Source organism: Maniola jurtina, chromosome 1 (genome assembly GCF_905333055.1).
Source record: "Maniola jurtina chromosome 1, ilManJurt1.1, whole genome shotgun sequence".
Lineage (NCBI taxonomy): Eukaryota > Metazoa > Arthropoda > Insecta > Lepidoptera > Nymphalidae > Maniola > Maniola jurtina.
Window position 1 is genome coordinate 9,019,510 of NC_060029.1, and position 23,959 is coordinate 9,043,468.

General features: G+C 37.4%; 3 protein-coding genes across 11 annotated transcripts; 1 reads left to right on the forward strand and 2 right to left on the reverse strand.

Moving 5' to 3' along the window:
* Nucleotides 1–680: 680 nt before the first annotated feature.
* On the reverse strand, nt 681–19,877 carry LOC123872405 (PITH domain-containing protein CG6153). 9 transcript variants are annotated; one of them, XM_045917316.1, is made up of 8 exons: nt 19,867–19,877; nt 17,920–17,924; nt 17,109–17,114; nt 10,208–10,211; nt 3,758–3,980; nt 3,330–3,451; nt 2,044–2,148; nt 681–1,112 (listed from the first exon to the last, which is right to left on the reverse strand). In XM_045917316.1, exons 5-8 carry the CDS (start codon nt 3,941–3,943, stop codon nt 902–904), a joined length of 624 nt encoding a protein of 207 aa, XP_045773272.1. In that variant the 5' UTR covers nt 3,944–3,980; nt 10,208–10,211; nt 17,109–17,114; nt 17,920–17,924; nt 19,867–19,877; the 3' UTR covers nt 681–901. The 9 variants fall into 9 exon arrangements, with proteins under 9 accessions (XP_045773272.1, XP_045773109.1, XP_045772650.1 ...); XM_045917153.1 differs by lacking the exons at nt 10,208–10,211; nt 17,109–17,114; nt 17,920–17,924; nt 19,867–19,877 and adding exons at nt 4,473–4,491; nt 4,563–4,637; XM_045916694.1 differs by lacking the exons at nt 10,208–10,211; nt 17,109–17,114; nt 17,920–17,924; nt 19,867–19,877 and adding exons at nt 4,477–4,491; nt 4,563–4,579.
* On the forward strand, nt 5,430–8,091 carry LOC123872965 (thioredoxin reductase-like selenoprotein T homolog CG3887). The gene is made up of 3 exons (XM_045917629.1): nt 5,430–5,750; nt 6,385–6,514; nt 7,581–8,091. The coding sequence occupies exons 1-3, from the start codon at nt 5,590–5,592 to the stop codon at nt 7,899–7,901; spliced, it is 612 nt and encodes a 203-aa protein (XP_045773585.1). The 5' UTR covers nt 5,430–5,589; the 3' UTR covers nt 7,902–8,091.
* LOC123870966 (WD repeat-containing protein 35) lies at nt 7,933–23,945 on the reverse strand. The gene is made up of 23 exons (XM_045914513.1): nt 23,623–23,945; nt 23,259–23,370; nt 21,444–21,583; nt 21,076–21,178; nt 20,199–20,359; nt 19,495–19,642; nt 19,168–19,298; nt 18,722–18,925; nt 18,170–18,284; nt 17,633–17,746; nt 17,012–17,234; nt 16,437–16,526; nt 15,565–15,700; nt 15,103–15,272; nt 14,511–14,726; nt 13,585–13,728; nt 13,241–13,364; nt 12,730–12,855; nt 11,578–11,671; nt 11,063–11,238; nt 10,898–10,984; nt 9,729–9,838; nt 7,933–9,303 (listed from the first exon to the last, which is right to left on the reverse strand). Exons 1-23 carry the CDS (start codon nt 23,644–23,646, stop codon nt 9,129–9,131), a joined length of 3,123 nt encoding a protein of 1,040 aa, XP_045770469.1. The 5' UTR covers nt 23,647–23,945; the 3' UTR covers nt 7,933–9,128.
* Nucleotides 23,946–23,959: the final 14 nt, after the last annotated feature.

Sequence of the window (23,959 nt, forward strand, 5' to 3'; positions counted from 1 at the left end):
TTTACACTTACCTATTACTATTACAGTAGGTACACGCTGAGGAAGGAACAGTACAGTTGGTAGTTAGGCCAACTGTACTGAATAAATAAAGGATAGGTTCTTGATATTTAATATGTAGGTAAAACCTACAAAGTCTGTAAATAAATACGTTTATATAGAATATTATTGAAAATCTAGTGTTTAAAAATAAAATCCATCAAAATAATATTTATGTTGATTTGAATTGCTACCCTGATTCCTAGATTGATAAAATATAGTAAGTAATTTGAGTCTCTTCCAATCGATATTTCGTCATTTAACACACATTTTCCTCTAATTTAGTTTTATAGAAAACTGTTCAAACCCGCGATCTCTAGGTAAGGATCCTTTAGTTTTTCTTTAAATACTACTACATGTTTGGGTGTTGTATTATTAGGTATAGAAAAATGGACATTTTGTAGGTGTAGTAAATTAAAACATTGGGAAAGAGCAACTGCAGAGTTTCTTATTAGTTCTTCTCTGGCAGCAACTTTTAAAGCGCTTTTGAATGACCATTCAAAAGCACTTTAAAAGTTTATTTGAATACAAAATCTTTATATTTGTTTATTATCATTAGGATGAATAAATATAAAAGACTAGCGACCGCCCCTGGCTTCGCACGGGTAGCTTATCACTTTCGTAGGGATCTCCAATTTTTTTTAAAATAAAATATAGCCTATATCAGGAACAATGTAGCTTTCTGTTGCTGAAAGAGTTTTCAAAATCGGTTCAGTAGTTCCAGAAATTACTTTCTACAAACTTACAAACTTTACCTCTTTATAATATTAGTATGGATTAAAAAGCTTCGATTATCTATTAGATATCTTTGATGAAAATATACACGAATTTTTTTTAAAAACTTTATTAAAATATTATTGCATCCCTAGTCTATTGGTTTGTTTACAGAATCTAAATGCTTTAACTTATGATCATCGAGCATTGGTCTAGCTTCATACGTGCAAATAGTAACTCCATGCTTGTGCCCCTGTGTCCATTCACCCTTGAGTCCAATATAATATATCTTGGTATTTTCCGCTCCAAAGTTGCTAGGAAAATGCATAGTCAGGTGTGTTACTGACGAGAATGTGACGATTCTGAAATGGAAGCAGATATGTTATCAGATATCTATATCTATACTAATAAATAAAATTGGAGTGTCTGTCTGTAATTTCGAAATAACTACCTCATATTAAGCTCATATGGTTATATGAACGATACCAACACTGAATCACACGTTTTTAAAATTTTTTTCTGTCTGTCTGTCTGTTTGAAAAGGCTAATCTTCGGAATGGCTGAACCGATTTTGACGGGATTTTCACAGACAAGTAGAGAATTGACCAGGGAGTAACATAGGCTAGTTTTTTAACGGACTTTAAAAAAAGGAGTTGTGTTTTTCTACCTATGTACACCGAAATCTCCGAGATTTCTGCACCGATTTGCGTCATTTCTTTTTTAATCGATAGAGGAACGTTGTGACATTGTTTCATAAAAAATTTGGATTCCAACTCCTCAATCCTGATGCTGTAGAGGATCTGACCAATCCACGCGGGCAAAGCTGCGGGCATCAGCTAGTTAATAAATAAAATTCAAAATAATTAGTTCACCAAAAACCTGTGAGCTGGAGGACAGTGAGCACAAGTGAAATCATCGTACGCATTGTATTATAAAATCGTGTTCTCTGCCTTGCTCCTTCATATTGGAAAAGAAAGAGCAACACTAAGTGAACCAGTGTGAGTTTGTCACATTTTCTATCTTTTGCATCAATATCTCAGTAAAGCAAACTCTACTGTCTATGATCTTTTGTGCTCTGTCTCGCTCACTCATAAGGGGCAACCAATACACACTGCCAAGCCAGTTGCACAATAATAATCGTTGTAACTTTTGTAATGTGCTAATAATCTTAAAATTAAATTGATTAGGCTTAGGCTTGAGATTAGGATTAGGCTTGTTACAAATGCGTTTCTGGCATTACTTATTATTTATGTATTCAGTACATGAGCATATTACATCTTAAGATTTACTTACTTTGGATTATACTCAAGGATCCCTTCAGTATCTTTCTGTAGTTCAAACTCTTGATCTGGTTCCATAGAAACATCATCAAACGTCATATTTGGTTTATTTTTAAATCTGAAAAATACAATATAGAAGGAATGTAGATGTTAAAAATGATATAATAGTTATTTATATTCATGTAGGTCAAGCCTTTGACTTTTCAAGATCTCTTGCCAGATCAAAGAAAGTGAAGACTTTTAAACTACGACGATTGGGTGATGTTTGTAGAGCACTATCTCTTCTATTCTTTTCTTTTTGTATCTTCTGTTTTACTCACAAATTTTATATGCCATGTAATATGAACATAATTACACGACTGTATTTATTAAATAATGATTGGTATTTCGACAAATACACTCTCTGTTTAACATTCCTTTATGGGAGAGTAGCACTGGGCATTGGTCAGTCACATGCAACCTTGTCCTCATACCGTTCGCTTGACTTCGGTCAGTACTCAGCCCCACTGTTACCCACCCATACAAAACGTGCGCGGACGGATCCGTTTACCGGTAGTAGTAACGGAAAATTTGATAAGTTCGCTTGTATGGATTGTGGGGGAACTATTGGTACTACTAGACGTGTTCCAAAGACCCTAATGAGTGCTTAAACCAGGGAGAGTCACAACAGGTATATTTGTAACATGTGATTAAATTTGATTGCATAGTGAAGAAAGGACCCCTAGCCGCATGCTACACATTTTTTAACTGAACAATTGAAAATGCGTATGAAAGATGTGACTGCATCAAAAAAATGCTGATGACGCGGTTATTAGCATTTCTTTGCAATTAATGTGGACAAATCTTTACTTTTTTTAAATCTTATCCTTTTTTTGTAATAGAAAATAATATATTTCGCCTTAAAAATGCCATTTTCGCCATACAAATTATAAAAAACTACATGATGCGCGCGACTTCATTCGCGTGGTTTTAGTTTTTTACTCCTGCGGAAACTCATTGATTTTCCAGGAGAAAAAGTAACTTATCCAGTAACTTAAAGTAACTGTCTCCAGGGGCAAGCTATCTCTGTACCAAATGTTGTCAAAATTGGTTAAACCAATGATAAGTTAACAGATAGACATATATATAATGTAAAATATTATTATGTCAGTATTTCACATTTATAATATTAGTGTAGAACAGTCAAGATCCAGGGACATCCCAAATTAGAAACATACTTGACCAAAGCCTCTAGACCAAGCATTTTCACTGAGTGCTTAAGATAATAAATATAGAAGAGTAATAATTAATTATACTTACAATCTTAACTTGGCTGGGTGTGAATCTGTATCCTCTGAAGCAATTTTAATCCCTTTTAATTTAACATTTCCAGTGAAAGGAATATTGAAAAGTAACTCTTCATCAGCATCACTTTCAACAAACTAAAACATGTAAGTAATATTAATATGGTGCACCAATAATAATTAATCTATCCAAAGAGGAGATTAACTTCCAACATTTTCTTTAAATCAAATTTTTTTATAGGTGTTTGGTCACAAAGTGAACATATCAACTCTATAGAATCTAAGCCATATACAAAGTTAACTTAAAAATAACTTACCCTGTATGATTACAATTTAACATTTAAGAAGTAGGTAACTTCATTTATTCTCAGGAGTCATTATCATCATTTGGACGCTGATAACAGCAGTGAACGTCTTAGCACTTAAAAAAAAATAGGTATTTACCTGATTTCTATCTAATCTTTCATCCCAAGATTTGAAAACAGTTTTCCCAGCGCCATCAATGCTTTCATTCAGACATTGTAGATTATCTTTATCTATTTTTTGAAATAGATTGTAATGTATTCCCAACTCGTCAGGGTTGACATGATCATGATCATGGCCATGCCCATGGCAATGGCTATGAGGCATTATTGTTATCGCAGCAGCTAATATTACAGAAGGAACCCTAAAAAGTAAAGAAAACTTTAAATAAAAGCAATTAGAACAAATTCATGTACATGGTAGACTAAAATTTCGTAAATATTGCTCGACTGCTATCTTTTAGAAACTGGCGATGATTCAGTTCACTAAGAGGAAGCAGGCAAACATGGCAGGAGTGTGGCAGTTTAATCTAATCGTTTACTATGCAACATTGTACCGGAACACCAAATCGCATGCCGGAACGTCTTTTCGGTAGTGTGGGAACTAGCCAGTTAGCCGCGACCGAAGCCAGGAGGACTCCACAGGCTGGAGATAATAGATATGTTTTAGAATTTTGTAAATTCCCAAACTGAGCATGGACCTGCTGCCGAAAAAACTTTATCTAATCCATGTGCTTAACACTGCACCAGGAAGCTCGTAATTTTCGTAACTTTTAAGCTTTATTGAATATAACCATAACCTTGCATCTGTGACTTGCATTATATTTATTACGTGATTAGAATTATTAAGTACTTACGTACTTATGTACCTGCGTCGTGCAAGAAAATAATTGTTAGTAATAAATACAATTAGCACTTAACATTATAATACACAGCAAATTATTTACATTTGATTTGAAAGTTTGAAACTTATTTTGAACCAATAGAACATAATCAGATGACAGATTGTGATATTACTAGTCTCAAGTCTGTGGACATGGACAAGGAACATATTATTTACTCTATGGACGATTAAGGTCATGCTTGGGTCACAAGGTGTCATGCTGTGTCATGTCATGGCAGTGTTCCCAGTTTTAGAGATTTCGCTCTGTTGAAGGGTAAAATGACTAGCTATCTGGAAGCACAGCAGTGACATGCTAAGTCAAGCAAAGGCATAGCCGTGCCATTGTAATTTTGAAGATAGTGTTTTGACTTACACTTGAAGAGAATTTCTAAAAAATTTTAAATACCTACATATCAAATAGAATTAGCAGGATTCGAATCAGCGTCTCCTCTGAGTATTGCGACTATTACTATCATAAAATTATGAATATTCAGTAAAAAGCAATGTCATTTCTCGTTCAAAAGCTGCATTGATTGAAATGTGGATTTGGAATGTAATTTTTAAATGTTTTTAAAATTATTTAGAAATGATTAACATCAGGCACGCCATAAGGCGTTTTTTAGGTTGACAAGTATTTAGGGTAATTTGGGATACAATCAAACTTCAATAGAGGGCTAGAAATTAAGGGTATGATGACAAAGTTTCATAATTCAATATTAACAATAATTACATGCAATGCGCCCTAAATCGAGGTATCTTGAATTTTTTAGGATATTTTAGAGTGAGTTCCTATACTTTAGTACCGCAGCCGTAGTTAAATTCGAAAGAAAAAACTAGGGGAAACCCATAGACATACGAATTTTCGCTTGGGAAACCAAAATCCTAAGTGAAAACACAATCAATATAGTGATAGTGTGTTCCTTGTTTTGTTACATAGTCTTTGACTGTCATGAATTGTGAAAAAAATCAGTGACTACCTAATGTGCATTGAAGTTAAAATTTAAAATAATACAAGGCAAATATATAGTAAATGTACTGGTGAACTATTGTAGCTAATTAATCGATTAAAAGACAAAGAAAGTACATTCATTATGTCTATGTTAACTAACATCAGCATAACATTTTTTGTTACAAGTTTATTGTTGTGTTTCGTTTTGTCCACTGACAGCGACGTACATACAAATGAAAATGATGCGGAAAGTATTTCTAAAATTGGTCAAGGAGTTGGTCATATTATGAATATTTACTACTGGTTTGTATTTCAATTTTTAAACTATATCAAGTTAAATTAGTCTGAATTAATTAAAAAATTGAGGTTACAAAAATACCTATTCACAACCTGTCTTCCACCATCTTTTATCTTTATCCCTATCACAGACATGAATTAGATATCTAATCCACTTGTTCTGCTGTACATTTTTTGTCCATACCATTGGTTATCTACTATATTACTAGAGACCATCCATACTAATATAATCACTAGTGTCTATATGTCTACTATATTGTCATGGGCCATCTATTTGACAGTTTTTGATGAAATTTGGTGCAGAAATAGTTTGCATAGGGTTCCCACTGAAACCCATGTGAATGAAGTCTCAGGCATTACCTCTTTAGTTAGTACATAGATAGCTTGCAACCTGGAAATTGGCATAGGCTACTTATTATCTCAGAAAATGAGAGTTCGCACAGGATTTAAAATAACTAAATCCACACAGGCTATACCATGGGAAAACTGTGCTGGTGTAAAATTATTGCAAAGACAAGCCACATGTATTGTTTATTTATTTTCAATAGAAAGATAAATGTATGCTAAAATACTGGATTTCCAGAATAGTTTACAGCATTACAGATTATTGTTAATTTGACTTGTTTTTTGTGGTTTTCAGTTACTCATGTGGCTACAAAAAAGTTTTTGATGACTATGCTGGTATAATTCAACAAAAATATCCAGAAATTTCTGTTATTGGCGATAATTATGACCCACCAGGCTTAAACTTGTATCTTTCAAGGATTATTGTAAGTATAAAAACCAGGAGTTCTGAAAGACATCCCTCCTTATATCAGTTGTCTTCTTTTTCACATTCAAACATTGCCGGCTGTTGTACGTGGGAATACTATTGCAGCTCTTTGCTAGATAGCCAAACTTACTGCAGAATCCAAACAGTTCAGCACCAACTTCACACAGTGTTGCTGGGACTGTTGCAATGTGGGCTTCTCGTTGAGCAGATACACCACTACATTTAAGCAGTATGTGTTCAGTCCCCATTGCTGTTTATGCATACTTTGCATAGAAGTCTGTCAGTAATACCTACGATGGAGCCTAGTATTTGCCTATAAAATAAATAGTGATAGTCAAGCTGCTTTTAAAGCCTTAGAAATAAAGGATACTTTGTTGGCTCTAGTAAAGAAACACAAACATACACTGAACTACCTAGCTGAAATGCAAATTTAGCTATAAGAAAGTGAAGTTCAAAATTTGCCTGAATCAGACTTAATCACGGTACACATCAGCAATTAAATAATGGAAAAAATAGAAAAATGTTAATCAGACCTCAGTTCACTTTCAAGCTACATAAAAATGTATCTGTAACTGAACAGGGTCTAGTTTTCTGCAGACTAGTAATGGTTTTCTTGTTTTCAAGTTGGCAAATTTTTTACTCCTTTGAATAAATGTGAAAAAAATGTTTCAAAGTTGAAAACAAAAAATTCATTGGTAGTCCCAAATTAACTTAAAATCACAGCGTAAATAATACAAGACAACATTCAACAAGATTTAGGTTCCCCAGGAAAGGCAGGTCAAAGATTTAGTTTTATTGTTGTTATAAGTTAAGATTGTTATGGCTATACTCACAGTGTGGCTTACAGTTTCAACCGCAAAGTGCAGGGAGCTGAGTTCCTATCAAAGCCCAGCTTATGTCAATTAAATATGTGAGTATAGCCCTAACAAACTTATAATGGAAATCACTCACAATAGTTTAAATGTTAAAATTTTATTGCTGTCTTTGTCATCTTGATGTTGATAAAACTTGATAGGGAGTTATTGTTCCCATTTGTATTAAATTAAGAAATGTTTTTGTTTTAGGGATTTGGGAAAATGATTTTCATCATGTGTATACTGAGCGGGTTCAATATCTTTGCTTGGCTGAACAAACCCCAGCCTGCCTGGTGGAGCTGGTGCCTGGACAACAAATTGTATGCGTGCATGATGATGTTCTTTTTGTTTAACATGATAGAAGGCCAGTTGGTTTATTCTGGTGCATTTGAAATATCTCTCGATAACATTCCACTATGGTCTAAGTTAGAAACTGGGAGAATCCCCCAGCCCCCAGAACTGTTTCAAATTATTGACAATACTTTACAGTTCTCAAAAATTGATATGCCTAATAACAATTTTGTTCAATAATGTTAAAGAATACTTAATTAATTCTTGTAAAAAACAGATGTTCCATAAATTTTTGATAAACTTAACAGTAATAACAAAATCTATATTTGTGTATGTGACTCAGAGTATACAGAAAAACCTTTGTAAATAATGCAATACTTATTCTCTTTATTAATAATATACATAGTTATTTTACATTGCATAGTCCAAAAACAGCATTGTACCAAATACATAGTTACGTATTATAATATCAACATCTGTCTTTATTTGCCACTATTACTGTTCAAACCAATTGTAAAAAAGAAAACAATTTTCATTGATTACTAATAATACAAAATTATCTAGTCAGATAATGATTATTTCCAAAACATTGTTAAAGAAAATCTGTTAAATTAAATAAATAATTATTTAGAAAAAAAATTGTTTTATTAATTATCATTAAAACAATCATGTCCTTCTTCGTGTCCAATGCAGAATATACATCACCATTGTAAAAGCGGGGGTCATTCTTAGTCTAATGAATTTTTCCCTTCAAACGTCACCCTCCTGCACCCTACCGTTTCATAAATAGTGCTGGTAAAACTAGCATTCCAATCTGAAGTAGCAATATTATGCATAATCCTTAGTCTATATGACCTGCAGGTTTATGCAGGTCATATAGACTAAGGATTATACAAGCCCGTCTGAGATCTGTTTTGTAATGTGCAGTCTCATGATCAGGTTGGACTATTTGTTTTGCGAGTATTATTACCTATATCAGATTAGGCTAGGCGCGCACGAGCGGTAAATATCCGGCTGATCAAATAGCCGCCTCGATTTATCATACAAAACATTAAGTTTGTGCGCACATTCATATATGTTGCCGTATGAAGAATTGAGGTGGCTATTTAACAACCAGTGCGTGCCTAGCCTTAGGAGGAACAAAAGCGCTTTGTCTTATTGCCTAGTAGTTAAAACGTCGCCCTCCTATTCGGGGAATCCGGGGTTCGATCCGGGCACGCACTTCTAACTTCGAAGTTATGTGCGTTTGAACTTTGAAGCAATAAGTATCAGTTGTTTTAATTGTGAAGGAAAACATCGTTAGGAAACCTACTTGCCAGAGAGTTCTCCAAAACCTTCTCAACGTGTGTGAAAGCTGCCAATCCGCATTTGGCCAGCGTGGTAGACTATGGCCAAACCCTTCTCATTCTGAGAGGAGAGCAGTGCTCAGTAGTGAGCCGGCGTGAGTTGGTCATGGTGGTGTGGGGTCTAGGCCGCCAGCGGCGCGTGGCACATGGGGCACGAGTGGCGCAGCACCAGCTCGTGGCGCTGCGCGTGCGCGTCGCAGTTGCGGCATACCCACGCGTCGCGCGGCGCGGGCAGCGGCCGCCCCGACACGCTGCAGCCCGGGAACTGCGCGCCGCAGCCCGCGCACCCGGCCGCCCTGCGAACTCATCCCATATTATAAACAAATCGTCATCAAAACAAGACTGCCCTGTCAAAAAATGAACTAAAAAGTTTAAAAAAATCACATTCGCTATATTGAATCACAACATACAATCGCTATATTGAATTGTTTCAAAAAAATTCTAGCCAGTGTCACTCGGAATGATAATTTTTTAAAACTTTTCATTAGAATCCTTACATCATCCTCAGTAAGAGGATTCTAACGATACCCCATACATCCAAATCCTGTTAAGACATTTAGAAGTGGAATAAAGAATCTCGCAGGGGTCAGGACACATGAACCCTGTACAGTGAACACTCCTTTTTTTGAGGCAGTGAACGAAATGATCCTTTCTCTGGAGATACGGAACCGTAAAAAGTTATGAAAAAATGAAAATGGCACGAATATTTTTGATAACTTACCAATCTGGTATTTTTATTTGACATTGAGGGCACTCGATTTTGTTTCCCTTAGCATCTTTCACTTTACATCTTGTAAAGATTTCAATCGCAATGTTTTCGAAGGTATGTGGCTGTAAAAAACAAAATATTATTAGAGTATAAAATATAAAATAATGATCTCCTGAGCGAATTTGGGCCATAACAGTCAATCTCAATAGTAGCTCAATCTCAGGCTACCCAACTGCGCGGGAGATATTGCGTATAGTGCATAATAGTGTGTCTCACTCTTTTAGGAAACTAGGGTTACCAGATGGCAGGTATCCAAATGACACCACCAGATCTTTGACCTAACATGCACGCAGTTAATCACACTTATAAAGATTTTTATCACTCTCCTAAAAAAATGCGGTCTGCAATTTAAAATGGGTAATTCTGAAAATATGTAACAAATAAAACATAAAAAAATTGTTTTATTTAAATAGGTCCTGCTTTTCCTAAACCCTGCTTTTTGCGAATAGTACTAATCTGCTCTCCATTCCCATTTCCCCATCTGATAATAATTGATAACCCTGAATGAGTCTGCAATCCGACATGACCGGAGGGATGAGACGCTGGGCGGACTCGCGATTTTTGCGTTACGTGCCGTTCGAAGCACGGGGAGTAGTTATTACACCGTCAACTTCAGCCTGTTATGAGAATATCATGATAGAAAAACCTAATAAACCTTTTGGCCCGACCAGGGAATCAAACCCGGCCCACATGATTTGCAGACGAACATGCTAGTCATTAGACCACCAAGGATTGTGACTTGAGAAGTATAATCCATACTAATGTTATAAATGCAAACATGTGTCTGTCTGTGTGCTAGCTTTTTACGGCCCATGAGTTTAACCGGTTTTGACTAAATTTAGTCCACAGCCCGGGAATTGGAATAGACTACTTTTGTCGCAGAAAATTATAAAGCTCTCAAAGGATTTAGAAAAAACCTAAATTCACATGGAAGAAGTCCCAGACATTATCTGTTTATTAGAGATAGAGCTTGCATTTCGTATACGTATAATAGGATACTTTTTATCCCGGAGGATCGAAGAGTTCCCTTGGGATTAAAAAAAAAACTAAATCCACGCGGACGAAGTCGCCGCCGGTATCATCTAGTAATTATTTATTAGTCTAAAAGTATATGCACTTACATCAACAGCTTCTAACTTAATCAGCGCTTTTGAACAGAGATCGAAAGCTCTGCCTTGCAAGGAGAGAGCTGCGACGGTACACCACACCTGAAATGTACAATCCTGTTACATTAAGGGTACTGAAGGTGCGATAAGCTTCGCATTTTCGACAGTGTGCACACTGGCCTGCACGTGCTGCGCTCGGTGGAAGTGCTCGTGTTCGCTGGCGAGGCGCGCGGCGAGGCGCAGCGCGGCGTCGGCGCGGGCTTGCGGCGCGCGCGCGCGGGTCGTCGCGCAGCACAGCCAGTGCGCGGCGTGCGCCAGCCGCCAGCAGCGAGCCGCCGACTTGCCCGATGTTCCCTCTACACAGAATAAGTAATTTCATTTTAATGGATCAGGCGCAACAGCGACGGCTTTATGGCACGGGGGTAGCGCACCACTAAGTTCCTAACTCCGGGTTAGTACTGAGAAATTCAATACCTATTATTTTCTTTAAGAACAAAATTATCTTTTCAGCCCTACCGCTACGTATCTTTATCGGACGCACTGAATCCACGTTGGACCACAAGCGAAGGTTCGGTCGGACACTAGTGTGTACACAGTAGGTATTCTTAATTTCTACACGCCTACTTTTAGAATCTAGATTATTAAGCAAATCGGAAAATTTAGTTTTAAATGGGTTGAAAAATAAAATATATTACCAGTAGAATTTTGAGTATACAAGTGCCCAGCAAGGATGTACAGTTTCTTAATTCGCCATGGTGAGGATGCTTTGGATGCTTCCAAGTTTGCCAACTGAAGAAAATTCAAATTATAAAACTCTCACGTTAGACCAAAAAAGATTTCGATGAAAAAAGTGTGGAGACTGGTTAAAATTAATTCCGGATACATTGGAGACTTGATTCAATTAATTCACAACACTCCATTCCATGCAGAATTTTAAATACTCTGCATCTTCGCATATAAAATATTTCGAAAGAACATCTTTAGCATTAAAAGCTACGTAAACTAAACTATTACGCTATATCTATACGTCAGCGTTTCTAAATAACGTGATTCACCGAAAAACGAGCTATGTACCTACCTGTTCTGAATTCTGTGACCCCATCCTATGCCAGGCGACGCGTTTTGAATCCAATTTAATAGTCGTTTGTAGTAGTAGGTGTTTGATAATCGGGTAAAATAAAGTATTTCGTTTTTCCAGAAGCATACTTAACACCTTATCATAGAGCCAGCAAAAGATTGCGTTTTTGACCTCTGTCAGTTATGTAGGTACATACAAAATAATATTGCGTGTCCTTCGCACATGTTACTCGTCTGACAACGAAACGTCAACGTCAACGTAAAACGCAATTTCTCGTGGTCTCTAAAAAAACGTTACTTACGACAAGCCCACACTGCGAAATTACCCTGCCGGAATTTTCGCGCAAAATTCTTTGTTACAAGGAAACTGAATGAAGCCGCTCACTCAATTTCCATATATTACAAAACTCTTGTAAGTATACCAAATATCCTAATATTTGGTCAAGGAAAAAATCTTGCCGTAAATTTCAGGTGCGGGTTTATCCTTACATGTGAATAGTTAACTAGTAAACTTATAAGCCGCAAACTGCATCGGGAATTGGAAATGACATCCTAGATACAGGTAACATACAGGTAAATCTAGTTAGGAGTCAGATCCACCACCCACGCAAATGGCCAAGTTGTAACTTTAAGAGTTTCTAGTCTCGTTAAATAAATATTTGTGTGGTTTTAAAAAATTATGTGGAAATAAGTTATTATTATTATCCTTACACTAGCATATTGCAAATATGTTTCTGCCCTATAACTGTACCTAGGAGAAAACAACTTACCTGAAAAGCCATCGCCGCAGCTTGCAGCGTCCGCCCGCTATCTCTTAATTGAGTTATCGCATGAATGGAGGGCGCTTGAAGACTGTCGGTTCCCTCTTCAGAGATTTGTTTTGCTGCCATCAGCTCCTTTAAGACATTTGAAATTTGTACACCCATAAAGCTTATAAAATACCCAATACAAATGAAAATAAAACTAAAATCAGACAACATTCAACAATTATTATTTATTACTAGATGATGCCCACAACTTCATCCGCGTGGATTTATGTTTTTCCCCCATGCGAATTCTTCGGTCCTTTAAACTAAAATGGCAGGTCTAAATTTCCATCCTTTTCATAATTCTCCCTAAGAAAAAGGATAGCATAAGATTTAGACTGGTCAATTTAGTTTAGAGATTGTATACACCACACAATATCCTTATTATACTATTGTTGTCAGAAAGGTGAGTAAAGGTCTACCTTTACTCACCTTTCCGACCGCTACCAAAATAACGTTGATTAAAAAAAGGTACCTTGGAAGGTTTTGCTGGTGCAGCGATCAGCTTGGCTAGTGATTCGTTGTCTTCTAAAGCCATGTAGCATTTTTTTAGTCCGTCTGTATTATTCGACATAGTGTAGTACTCAAGTGCGCCGGCCCTAAAATTGTAACGTCATGATATCATTTATATACTAGAGATTTTAAGAAGTTGCTTGCTTGGCCGAGTGTTTTATGGGCTTTTTCTCAGACCAGGGCGCGTTTGGAACCCTCGTAGCTTTAGTTTTAAGTTTTACCTAATTAATTACATCATTATCTTACAAATTCAACAATTGACAATTAAATAGTGTACAATGGTGGCTATTTTGAATAAATACGTACCAATTCTGCCTATCGATGTAATAGTCGCCTATATTGCTGTACGCCTGTTTGACCTGCGCCTCCGTGGTGGACACCGCCGTCTTTAGCAGCTCCACCACTCGGAACCAGTGGCCCAGCCGCTTACGTAGGGCTATCGCAAGATCCCTAAAATCAATGATATAGTATATTATATAGGTACATTCAGTGACGGATTAAGACTACTTGATGCCCTAAGCAATACATGCCTGTGGGCCCCCCTAGAATCGGTCTTTAAACCTTTACCACCTAAAAACATTAGGTTTTTGTAAAATAAGATGATGAGATGTAACGTACTTTAGAAGTGGAGTATAGTTGCGACAACAATAAAAACCAAAGCATAATTTATTTATTTTTTGAAATGCGCCTTGCGGCTTTTCCGAGCATTGAATTCACGCAACACGCGTGAATTTTCAAATTAGTCCTAGAAACTTTTTTTTGGTGTAGTTTTTGGTGAGAGTGAGACGTGATGCCCTAAGGACGGATTTTTTTTTTGTGCTTCTTCTGGTGCCCCCTCAGACGTGATGCCCTAGGCAATTGCTTAATTTGATTAAGGGTTAATCCGTCACTGGGTACATTGTAGCCACCACAAGGTAGTAGAAATGAAAAAAAATATTCTGTAGTTTGAATACCAATTACCAAGACAACGTCCCGTCCAAGTATAGCAACTGATTTCGATGAGTACATAAAAGGAGATGCATCCAACAGAGCTCTCAATGCAACTCTGAAATTAATAAAATAGCACCTGATTGCAAGAGTTTTATCCAGGTGTAAAGGAAGTAAGCCAGCACTTCTGCCTTCGTCAGCTTGTCGGAGTGCAGCGCGTTGAGGCGCGCTACGAAGCGCACGCCCGCGTAGTCGCCGCGCCGCACGAACGCAGCCTGCACCGTGGCATATCCGTGACAACTCACCGTCTGTCCTCGTTGTGATATATCTGCTCGGCCGCGTCGAAGTCCTTGAAGTAAGCCAGCACTTCTGCCTTTTTGAGCTTATCGGAGTGCAGCGCGTTGAGGCGCGCCACGAAGCGCACGCCCGCGTAATCGCCGCGCCGCACGAACGCGGCCTCCGCCGTCTCCACGGCTGATGGGGACTCGAAACTTTTCAAAGCAGCCTCCGCTAATAACAACCTGACAATAAAAAACATTTGAGAAGCTAGCAAACAAAAGCTGAACATAAGTTTTTAGACCAATCAATTTGTGTACAAAGGAATAAACACCAAGAACTTAACATCGTTCAGTTTATTTCTTAGTGCGGAATCAAACAAAGCAGAGTTAAAATTCATATAGCAAATCACTAACTTTTCAAACAAGTGTTTTTGATGTTAATTTTCAACACTTGATTAAAGCTCAAATTCTATTTTTCTTTAATTTAAAAAATGATTACTAAGTCGGTATTTTATCGCTAATTCCTCACACTATTTATATTACATAAAAGCTAGTTTTATAAATATTAAAATGTGATTGTAGACTATCGCTGTAGTTAAAACAAAAGTATGATTCTTACCATAATTTTGGGTGTGGATTATCTTTTATGAAACTCTCAGCTTCCTTCAATCCAACCTTTTCCAGGAGTTGTCGCGTGTCCCTTAGGGACTTGACTTCGACTCGTACTATATGCTGCGGAGAACACTTGTCCGTTATGCTGTCTAGAAGTGCCGTCGTGATTTCCAGGTCCTAGAGTAAAATATTCTTAATTTCCAGCCTATTAAGCATGAAGAAGGATCTGGGAACCCACCGCATTATTATCCCAAGAGAACTTCTACCATTTTAGGATTAATGGAAAGGGGTCACGAACATCAGTAATGAGGAATACGACTATAGAGAAAGAGAAGCATTGTTTCTGCGCAGGGGTTGTGCTTGATTGATTTTGTATGAACCATGTGATACATGTATCCGTGGCGTACACATAAACCCCGGTTAGTATATAACTGAGTCTTTTTATTTGGCTGTTTGGAGCATCGCTTGCCTTGAAGCAGCAGAGGTAGCCCTGCAGCGGCAGCGGCTCCTCCGGCTCTGCATCGCGCAGCACGTAAAGGCGCGCCTTCTCCGCCGCCGCCAGCAGCGAGGCGTTGTCGCGAGCCCAGCGCGCGCCCCACACCTCTCTGTGGTGATACGATACGATAGTGACGAAGTCCACTCAGCCCTGGTTGTAGTAGTGAGTGTATCAAAAAGCGTTAGCGTATTTGTGTGCGTATCGTAAAACGCGTCGCGGTCTACATTGACTGTCACACTGTTGAATGTGTACATGTGCTCTCACACAAATATAATCAAAAAAACTTCGTTGAAAAAAACATCCCTCACTTAAGTTTGCACATCTCGACAGCATTCATATATTATGAACATCGAAACACTGTAGGGACGGACAGTGTGATATAAACGGCAATGATTTAATTTTAAAGTCAAGGAGCATCCGCTAAATATAACAGATTTTTTTTTTCAAATAAACTACAATTGCTTCTTATTGTAAAATCGAAAATTATCTAAATGACAAAAAAAGCTTGAATTTGACTCGCTCCAGCAATACACGGCGCTGCAATTGCTTGTATACAGTATGGCATATTATTGTAAATTGAATATGTACTTGAAAAGAGCAACCGCCGAGTTTCTTGCTGGTTCTTCTCGGTAGGAACGGCATTCCGAACCTTAAAACGAATAAAAACAATTTGAATTTGACTTACCTTCTACTAAATCTATGCTCTTCCTATTTTCTACTGAAAAGAACCAGAAAGGAACTCGGTGGTTGATTAAAGATTCCAGATCGCATACTCTTTGCTGGAGTAGGTAAGTGAGTTAAAAAGAACAACAAGAAGTTTGTTTATGTTACAATAGCAATCTTACTTCCTCAGCGCCTGTCCCACGCTAACGTTGTGTGCCATCTCGGTCTCCAGGATATACAGCGACCCGCCTTGGTCGATCACGAAAAACTTGCTAGATAAAAAAAAATATAATAATCGATACACATTATTATTTTGGAAACTAATAAATATTTAACCAATTCTAACACCCGTATTCACAATCATTACTATGAGGTCTCACAGTGCGCTCGAACGCGCAGTGCAGGATCCACCAATCAGATGAATGTGTCACGTCAATGACGTCAATTTGCAATGATATGATTGGTGGAACCTACACTATGCGTTTGAGCGCACTGTGAGACCTCATAGTAATGATTATGAATACGGCCGTAAAACATTTGAAATTATTATTAGTAAAGTCTGTCTTAAAACCGCGTTAGTTTCGTTTTTTACATGGTTCATTTACGCACGAAGTGGCCTCAGGCCTAAAAAGAAATATTTCAAGGGTCATAACTTTCAAAATAAATATAATTTTCGTTTATTGATTATTGTTAGGCATAGATTATGAAGCGATTTGGTTATTTAATGCGCAAATATAAATCTGTTTTAGAAACATACCTTGAGTTCGAATTGATTCCCATTTTATAGGGTCTTGTGTTCATGTTTATAGACGTTATTTTCTTGAAGTTTAGCAATGAAAACAGCAGTATTGTACCGGAGTCTCTACCAATTAACAAGTGACTATCGGAACAAGTGATGCAGCAAATCGTGTCGTCACGGAATCCTCCTTCTCCCGATGTAAACGGAGTTCCATCGGAAAAGTATTGTTGCTCCATAACACCTAAAAATACGCATTGAATTGAGAACCTACCTTATTTTAGTCTATTTATCATATTAATCGAGTACCTATCTACCTTAGTTTTTAAAGGCATATTAATATTAATGTATTACTAAGCTGTTTTCTTTATTTAAGTTCACTTATTTAATACTAGATGATGTCCGCTACTTCGCCCGCGTGGTTTTTTAAAAATCTCGTAGGAAGTCTATGATTCTCGGGGATAAGAGTAGCCTATGTCCTTTCCCGGGAGTTAAGCTTATTCTGTACAAAATTTCATCAAAATCGGTCGAACTGTCGGGCCGTGAAAAGCAAGGAGATAGACAGACAGACACACTTCCGCATTTATAATATTAAATAATAGTATGGATTAATAACATGTAATAAATTATAATAAAACTTACGTTGTCTAGAAGGCGTGGAAAATCTCCAAATTATAAAAACTTCCTTAGACGCTGCTACTGCTATAGCTTTACTGTTAATAGTTACGTAGGCCACGGATATTGTGATCGGTTTGGCTAAAAAAACATTGATAAACTTAAATTAAAATAATAAAATTGTGCTATTCAATAAGGTATATTTATTAGTGGGATTTAGACATATTGACGGCTGAGGAGTTGTAGTCTAAAGTCACGTCGCAAATCACACTGATGTATTTTCCATCCGTACTGTACCTGCGCAGACAGCGCACTTGCTCTCGCAGCCCACCTCTCGGCTGCCAAAAAGTATAGTATGTAACTATATTCTTGTATTGAAGTAGGTATATTATGTTATAGTCAAAAGTCAAAACAACTCCTCTAGGTTTGCTTAGTCAATCTTGGGGTCAGAAATAAGTTTTAGATAAAAGTCAAAATTTTCGACTAAGTAGATCTTTGATTTTCTATATTTTACAGCCAAAAAAAAACAACATTGAAACTATCATTAAATATTATCCAACTCACCATCACATTGAATTCCTTGTTGGTTTGATACAATCAGTGTTGACATAGTCGCAATAATACAATATTCGTCGACGCCGCACATGTCTACGACATCAGGAATGTGGTTTATCCATGACTGAAAGTAAAAGTGAAGTTAAAAATATAAGAAGACCTTATTTTAATGTACTAAAAAGAATTGAAACTAAAACAAAATATATAAGTCCTTAGATAGCCCTTTGGTTTCTACACGGCATCATACCGGAACGCTAAATCGCTTGGCCGCACGACTTTGCCGGTAGAGGGTGGTAACTAGCCACGGTTTAGAAATTATAAAATTCCAAACACCTGCCAGGAATCGAACCCGGGACCTTCCACTTAAGAGCATAGCTCCTACCACTGCACGAAGGTCGTCAGGAAGGAGATCATTATCATCCAAACCACACATGTCTGCAAAATTTCAACTCAATCGGACAATTTGGAAGTAGATAGCCGAAAAATGAAAACCTATATCGACGAAATGAAAACACACGTATACAATTTACAAGTCAAACTAATAAAAAAGCTTTTAAAAACCTGGTGTGTGATTGTATCCCAAAACGTGACAGTGTCGGTGCTGGAGACGAAAGCCAGCGTGTTGCCGTAGAAGGCGTACTTGTGGTCGGGCTTCACGTTCGCGAAGTAGATAAACGAGTCCACGGCCACCGCCAGCCGCAGCGCGCGCTGCTCCCACGACAGCGCGCGCAGCCGCCCGCCCGGCACGCGCAGCGTACGCAGGTGCTGACGTTAAACATGCAATTTTTTTTTCCATCAGACCCTGGCGTGTGAAAGTCTCTACAAGAGACATATTATGAACAAAAGATTTCCTGCGGCAGGGTTGATCCTTAGGACCGAAGGATGGATCTTACTTAAGTACGTTTTGGGTGGGGACCCTGAGTCTGATCTTGATCCCTACATCATTTTCTAATAAATCATCAATTCAAAGAAACTTTGGAAAAAACAATTTGTTTTTTATGTCCAACCTCTCCAAAGCCAGTGAAGAACTGCACCACATTGGCCTGCTCCTCCGTGCGGCCCGCCGCTGCCAGTATCGAGCCGTTGTGGTTCCAGTGACAGTCCACCATCGTCATATTTGTGTTCACTACTACACTCTCTAAAACAAAACATGATTGTTATTTTTACCCAACTATGGGAGGCTATAGTATACCTATGACAATTTCTGTGCGAGTGTGTTTGTGCATGTGTGAGAGTTCGAGCGTACGTGCGTGTCTGCTTGCAAGCATGCGTTTGCGCGTGTTTATTTTTTTAGCAACTAAGTACAAAGTGGAAACATCAATCAGTGAAGATACCTTCTTCTATACAGGTTTTCATTAAGAGCAGGAGTCCGTTCTTGTAACATATGACCAAAACGGGCCGGTTAGCGGGTGCTCTACCCGGAAACCAATCCATGCAAACAACTTCCATGGCTTCTGGTACTCCGTTGCTAGCTACTGGCATCTGTAATTAGATTAATATTTAGATCCATATAAGGTCGTAACTTATACGTAATAGGAAAAAGGCGCGACATGATTTATATAAAGACTGTCGTAGCTCTCTAGCACGTTCCGATGGGTCGATAGTCGCAGTACTTTGTATTGCAACTATAAAGTCGGTAATAGTTGTTGAACATTCTAAGTATTGCTAACTCGATGAACACAAAGGTGGTAAATGCGCGGATTCACCACGGCCGCTGCAGCGAACCCCGTTGTTCTCCACGCAACGTCCCACGCGTCTTCATAAATGAGACCACACTTTGCCATATATGTTTGTTTTTGTGCGTTCGGCGCTGCGGCCCCGCCCGCCGTTTCACATGTCGCCTCTTCGTAAACAGAACAAACGAGCAACGCACCGCTCGACGCGACGTTAGATGCGCCGCGCAAACGCCTTCTACGCCCCACGTCTCCCTGAACGAGCTCTAAGATCCTCTTTACGTACGTATTTTTTTATATACAATTAAAATGAACTAATTCAATAAAGAACATTCTGATTCTGATCAAATTAAGTATATACTTACCGTGAAATTTCCCTGATCGTCATATAGATGTAGTTCTCCATTAGAAAGGGCGAATAGTAGTAGCGAGTTGTCTGGAGACCACTGAACGGCTCTTAACCCTGGACCTTTGATATCTTTGCCCCACACGCGAGAGCCATCCACCGAGCCTACTATAACCGCACCTGAAAAGGAAATTATTTATTAGAGTCAAAGAACATTTTAATATTTGTTCAAGATTCACTCTCATATTGAAATTAAAGTACTTAAATAATGTGACCAGTTACTGGAAGAGTCTATTTGATAGTTATTTTAATTATTTAAAATATTTGAATATTAACTTTGTTGAAAGTACCGTACCTACCTACCTAATCAATCAACATTTTATAATCTTGAAATGACAGAAAAGTCGCATAGAAAACAGTGAACGCAAAACAAGCAGTCCAATCTAAAGTTGGATAAACTAGATGAAAGGTCTAGGATAAAATACTTACTCAAGCCCAAGTGAGGCCTGTTTTTGTTCATTGAATATTCATACGTCTCTTGTTCAAGATTGGGTTACTTGTTTTGCGATTACTTTAGGAATAGTTGGCGCCAAAGAAATATTTTTGACTTTGAATCAGCGCAGTGCGGGATTTGTCATTCTACTTGACGAAAAGAGGCGCGACGACGACGGAGGTGTTTACCGGCGCGCTGTTCATCACTCAACCGTTCGTTTCGCGTGCAGTGAGAAAATACAACTTACGTACCTATAAACAAACATACCCACTTTGGTCCACAGCTCTAATTCTGTTTGTTCTTGACAGATCAAAAAATATTGCTATCACTTTCATAATGCTCCTTGCAAAAAAGGATAGCATTAGATTAAGCCTATCAACTTAATTTTCTGACCACTTCTTACCATCCTCATAAGCTATACAAATTTTTTGACCATCAGATCCCCATGCCATACTGGTAACTGTTGATTTATTCCTGTTGTTTATCATCTCTTCGTACCAGGAACCCTAGACAGTTGAAAGGTTTTAAAATGGTTTAACATTCCAATAAAGCTGAATAGTAAGTAGAACAATAATATAATAACATTATAAATGTGAAAGTGTATTTCTTTTGCTAATTATTTGTCTGTCAGTCCTCTTTTGCCACTCGTCCAGTCCACTGTACAGAAAGACGGACGGATGGATGGACAGCGGATTCTTAGTTATAGGGTCCCGTAACCTGTTGGCACCTTACGGGTATGGTACCCTGAAAACTTAAGTGAATAGTACACACCTTATACAGCATCCAAACAATAATGACTCCATGTTCATCACTGGTAGTTAATTTTTGAAAAACTTCATTCCATATCGCCACACAAACTTGCCCTGTGTGGCCTTCCAAACTAAGATTCATTGAAAGATTACCACTTCCACCTAAAATGTGATATGAACACTTATTTATAAGGAGTGACGGATCTAGGATTTTGATTTAGGAGGGACTAGACCTGCCGATCTGCACTTGGCCAGAGTGGTAGACTATGGCCAAAGCCATAGTCTACCACTCATAGGCTCATTTGAAAGACCATGGTCATGGGTTGATCACAGTGAGACACAGTTGCAACGGCGGATCCAGGGGGGGGGTCATGGGGGTCATGACCCCCCCCCTGAGCTGGTTCCAGGACTTAGGTGGACTACTAATTTAATATAATGATTTTATTTATATATTTTGTCACCATACAGATTTTATGTAACTACATACTTCAATATTTAATTATTTTTTATATAATATAATAACTTTGTATGATGGCAAACGTTTGGGAACGAACGCATCGAAAATTTGAATTTTTACCGCGCCACACTTGCGCGCGCTTGTCGACTACTTAGTACGTAACGTCTAGCTAGACCTTACCTCAATCGGAACGACTAAACTTCAACACAATATCATAACATAGTTAGTTCTAAGTTAAAAAACTAAAATTTCTTTCTACCTATACCTAATGTGTTTATGAGTGTACCATGTAACTATACCGTAATAAATAAAAATAAATAAAAATAAAATAAGTATTCTTAAAAATTGTTGCTGCAAATTTATTAATTACAAGAAATGGTAAGTAATCAGTTTCTCATTATTCCAGTGCGTGTGTTTTAACTTAAATGTTATTATTGTTAACATGGCCGTAGCCAAAAGAAATTGTTTTCAAAATGCATAATATACTAGTTAGTTTTCGAATTTACAAGTTTTTTGTAAATCTATCAATAAATTTGCGCTCGCTTCGCTCGCGCTTTTATACTATTAGTTGTTTTTGTAGTAGTTACCCGGAACTTCATGCGCATGAGATTACATTTTTGAATATTCCTAGAAAATCTTTATTTTCCATGAGAAAAGTAGAGTGAGGTGCTTTAAAACATAACATTTTTAATGGCTGAGCTCGTTCATCTCTCGCTTTTTTATTTGTAACAGAAAAAATTACGCTCTCTGCGCTCGCGCTCATATTTCTTGTTGCATTCTATCTTGTTCAAATCTTCAATCAATCTTGGTCAAATTGAAAGGTAAAATTCCACTAAGCAACTAGGTATTCACCCCGTCAAGTCGAGTAGAAGATTTTTTCTCCGGATACCCCCCCTCCCCCCCTAAACAAATCCCATAGGTAGATATGTTAGGTACCTACTCACTGAAAGAGTGCTGCGTGACTTATGTACCTTCTTTTTACTTGTATCTATTGTTATCAAAATTAAATTATAAGTTCTTGACTTGACCACGACTATGTGACCCCCTCCTGGCGCCAAAGCTGGATCCGCCCTTGCACAGTTGAGGGTAGGATTTAAAGACTAAGAAGCATGCAAAATTTTATTTTGCTTGTTTAACACATAGGTAGGGAATCTCATTGGAACTTTTTACAAATTCTTCAATGATTATTTATTATTATCAATGTACTAATATATACAGTGATTATCTACAGATTTTTGTAAATATACTGATGGCTTCGACACATTGACTTGTGTTTTGATTTACAGTTATCTAAGAAAATAATATTTTATTTTGTTCTGTATATTTTTGTAATTTTTATAAACTCCATGCATCATTATAAATGAATGTCTCTAATTTTACCTGACTCTAGTTTCAAAACTTTTAGCATCCCATCTTCTCCACCTACAGCGATATAACCTGAAGAGTGATTCCACGCCAAGCATGTTACGTTTGATTGTTTTGGTATAGCTATCTGAAATTTCATAATTAATACTGAATAGTGTAAGCCTCAGACAATAGGCATGCCTTCAGGTACTTCATAAAAAGTAGGTTTAATAAGTTTGATAAATTGCCTTTCATAATAAGCGTGCATTAACATGTAACTATTCTCGGTACCGACTACCTGTGTCCACTGTCCAGGTAACCTAGTTAGAAGCATAGATATGTAGTTAGAAGCATCGTTATTCTATAAGTCAAGTAATTATGATTGTATTGTGGAATTTACCTTCTTACTCATATAAATAAACATGATTGCGTAATATTTCTATTAGGACTGCTAAACATGAACTTAAAGATGTTTTCGAGTTAATTTATTAACTTAAAAAGACACAGACGACGATGATAATAATTTAATAATAAAATATTCAAACGTGCCGGATTTAAAAGTTTACAGTTTAATACTCGGATATTATTATCGTTTATGAACACTTTGTTAAACTTAAAAATTACAGTATAATATATTAAACTTGGTTTGCAATGATCTGCAAGTTTTTATTTAATTTTTCTTGTTTTTTCTGCTCACAGTATTTACAAACATTTGCATTTTGTTTTTTGTTGGTTGC

Bases quoted from the DNA above. Each gene is read 5' to 3' on its own strand.
- LOC123872405 (XM_045916763.1), bottom strand. From the start codon at position 4,606: ATGTTCTATTGGTTCAAAATAAGTTTCAAACTTTCAAATCAAAT. The intron at 3,981-4,562 runs GTAAATAATTTG...TTTACTTTTTAG, and splicing joins TTCAAACTTTCAAATCAAAT to GGTTCCTTCTGTAATATTAG. The intron at 2,149-3,329 runs GTAAGTATAATT...TGTATTTTTCAG, and splicing joins CACCCAGCCAAGTTAAGATT to ATTTAAAAATAAACCAAATA.
- LOC123872965 (XM_045917629.1), top strand. From the start codon at position 5,590: ATGTCTATGTTAACTAACATCAGCATAACATTTTTTGTTACAAGTTTA. The intron at 5,751-6,384 runs GTTTGTATTTCA...TGTGGTTTTCAG, and splicing joins ATTATGAATATTTACTACTG to TTACTCATGTGGCTACAAAA. The intron at 6,515-7,580 runs GTAAGTATAAAA...TTTTTGTTTTAG, and splicing joins TGTATCTTTCAAGGATTATT to GGATTTGGGAAAATGATTTT.
- LOC123870966 (XM_045914513.1), bottom strand. From the start codon at position 23,646: ATGTTTATTTATATGAGTAAGAAG. The intron at 18,285-18,721 runs GTTTTTAAAAGC...TTTTACTTTCAG, and splicing joins GGGATACAATCACACACCAG to TCATGGATAAACCACATTCC. The intron at 13,729-14,510 runs GTGAGTTGTCAC...CATTGATTTTAG, and splicing joins TATCACAACGAGGACAGACG to GGATCTTGCGATAGCCCTAC.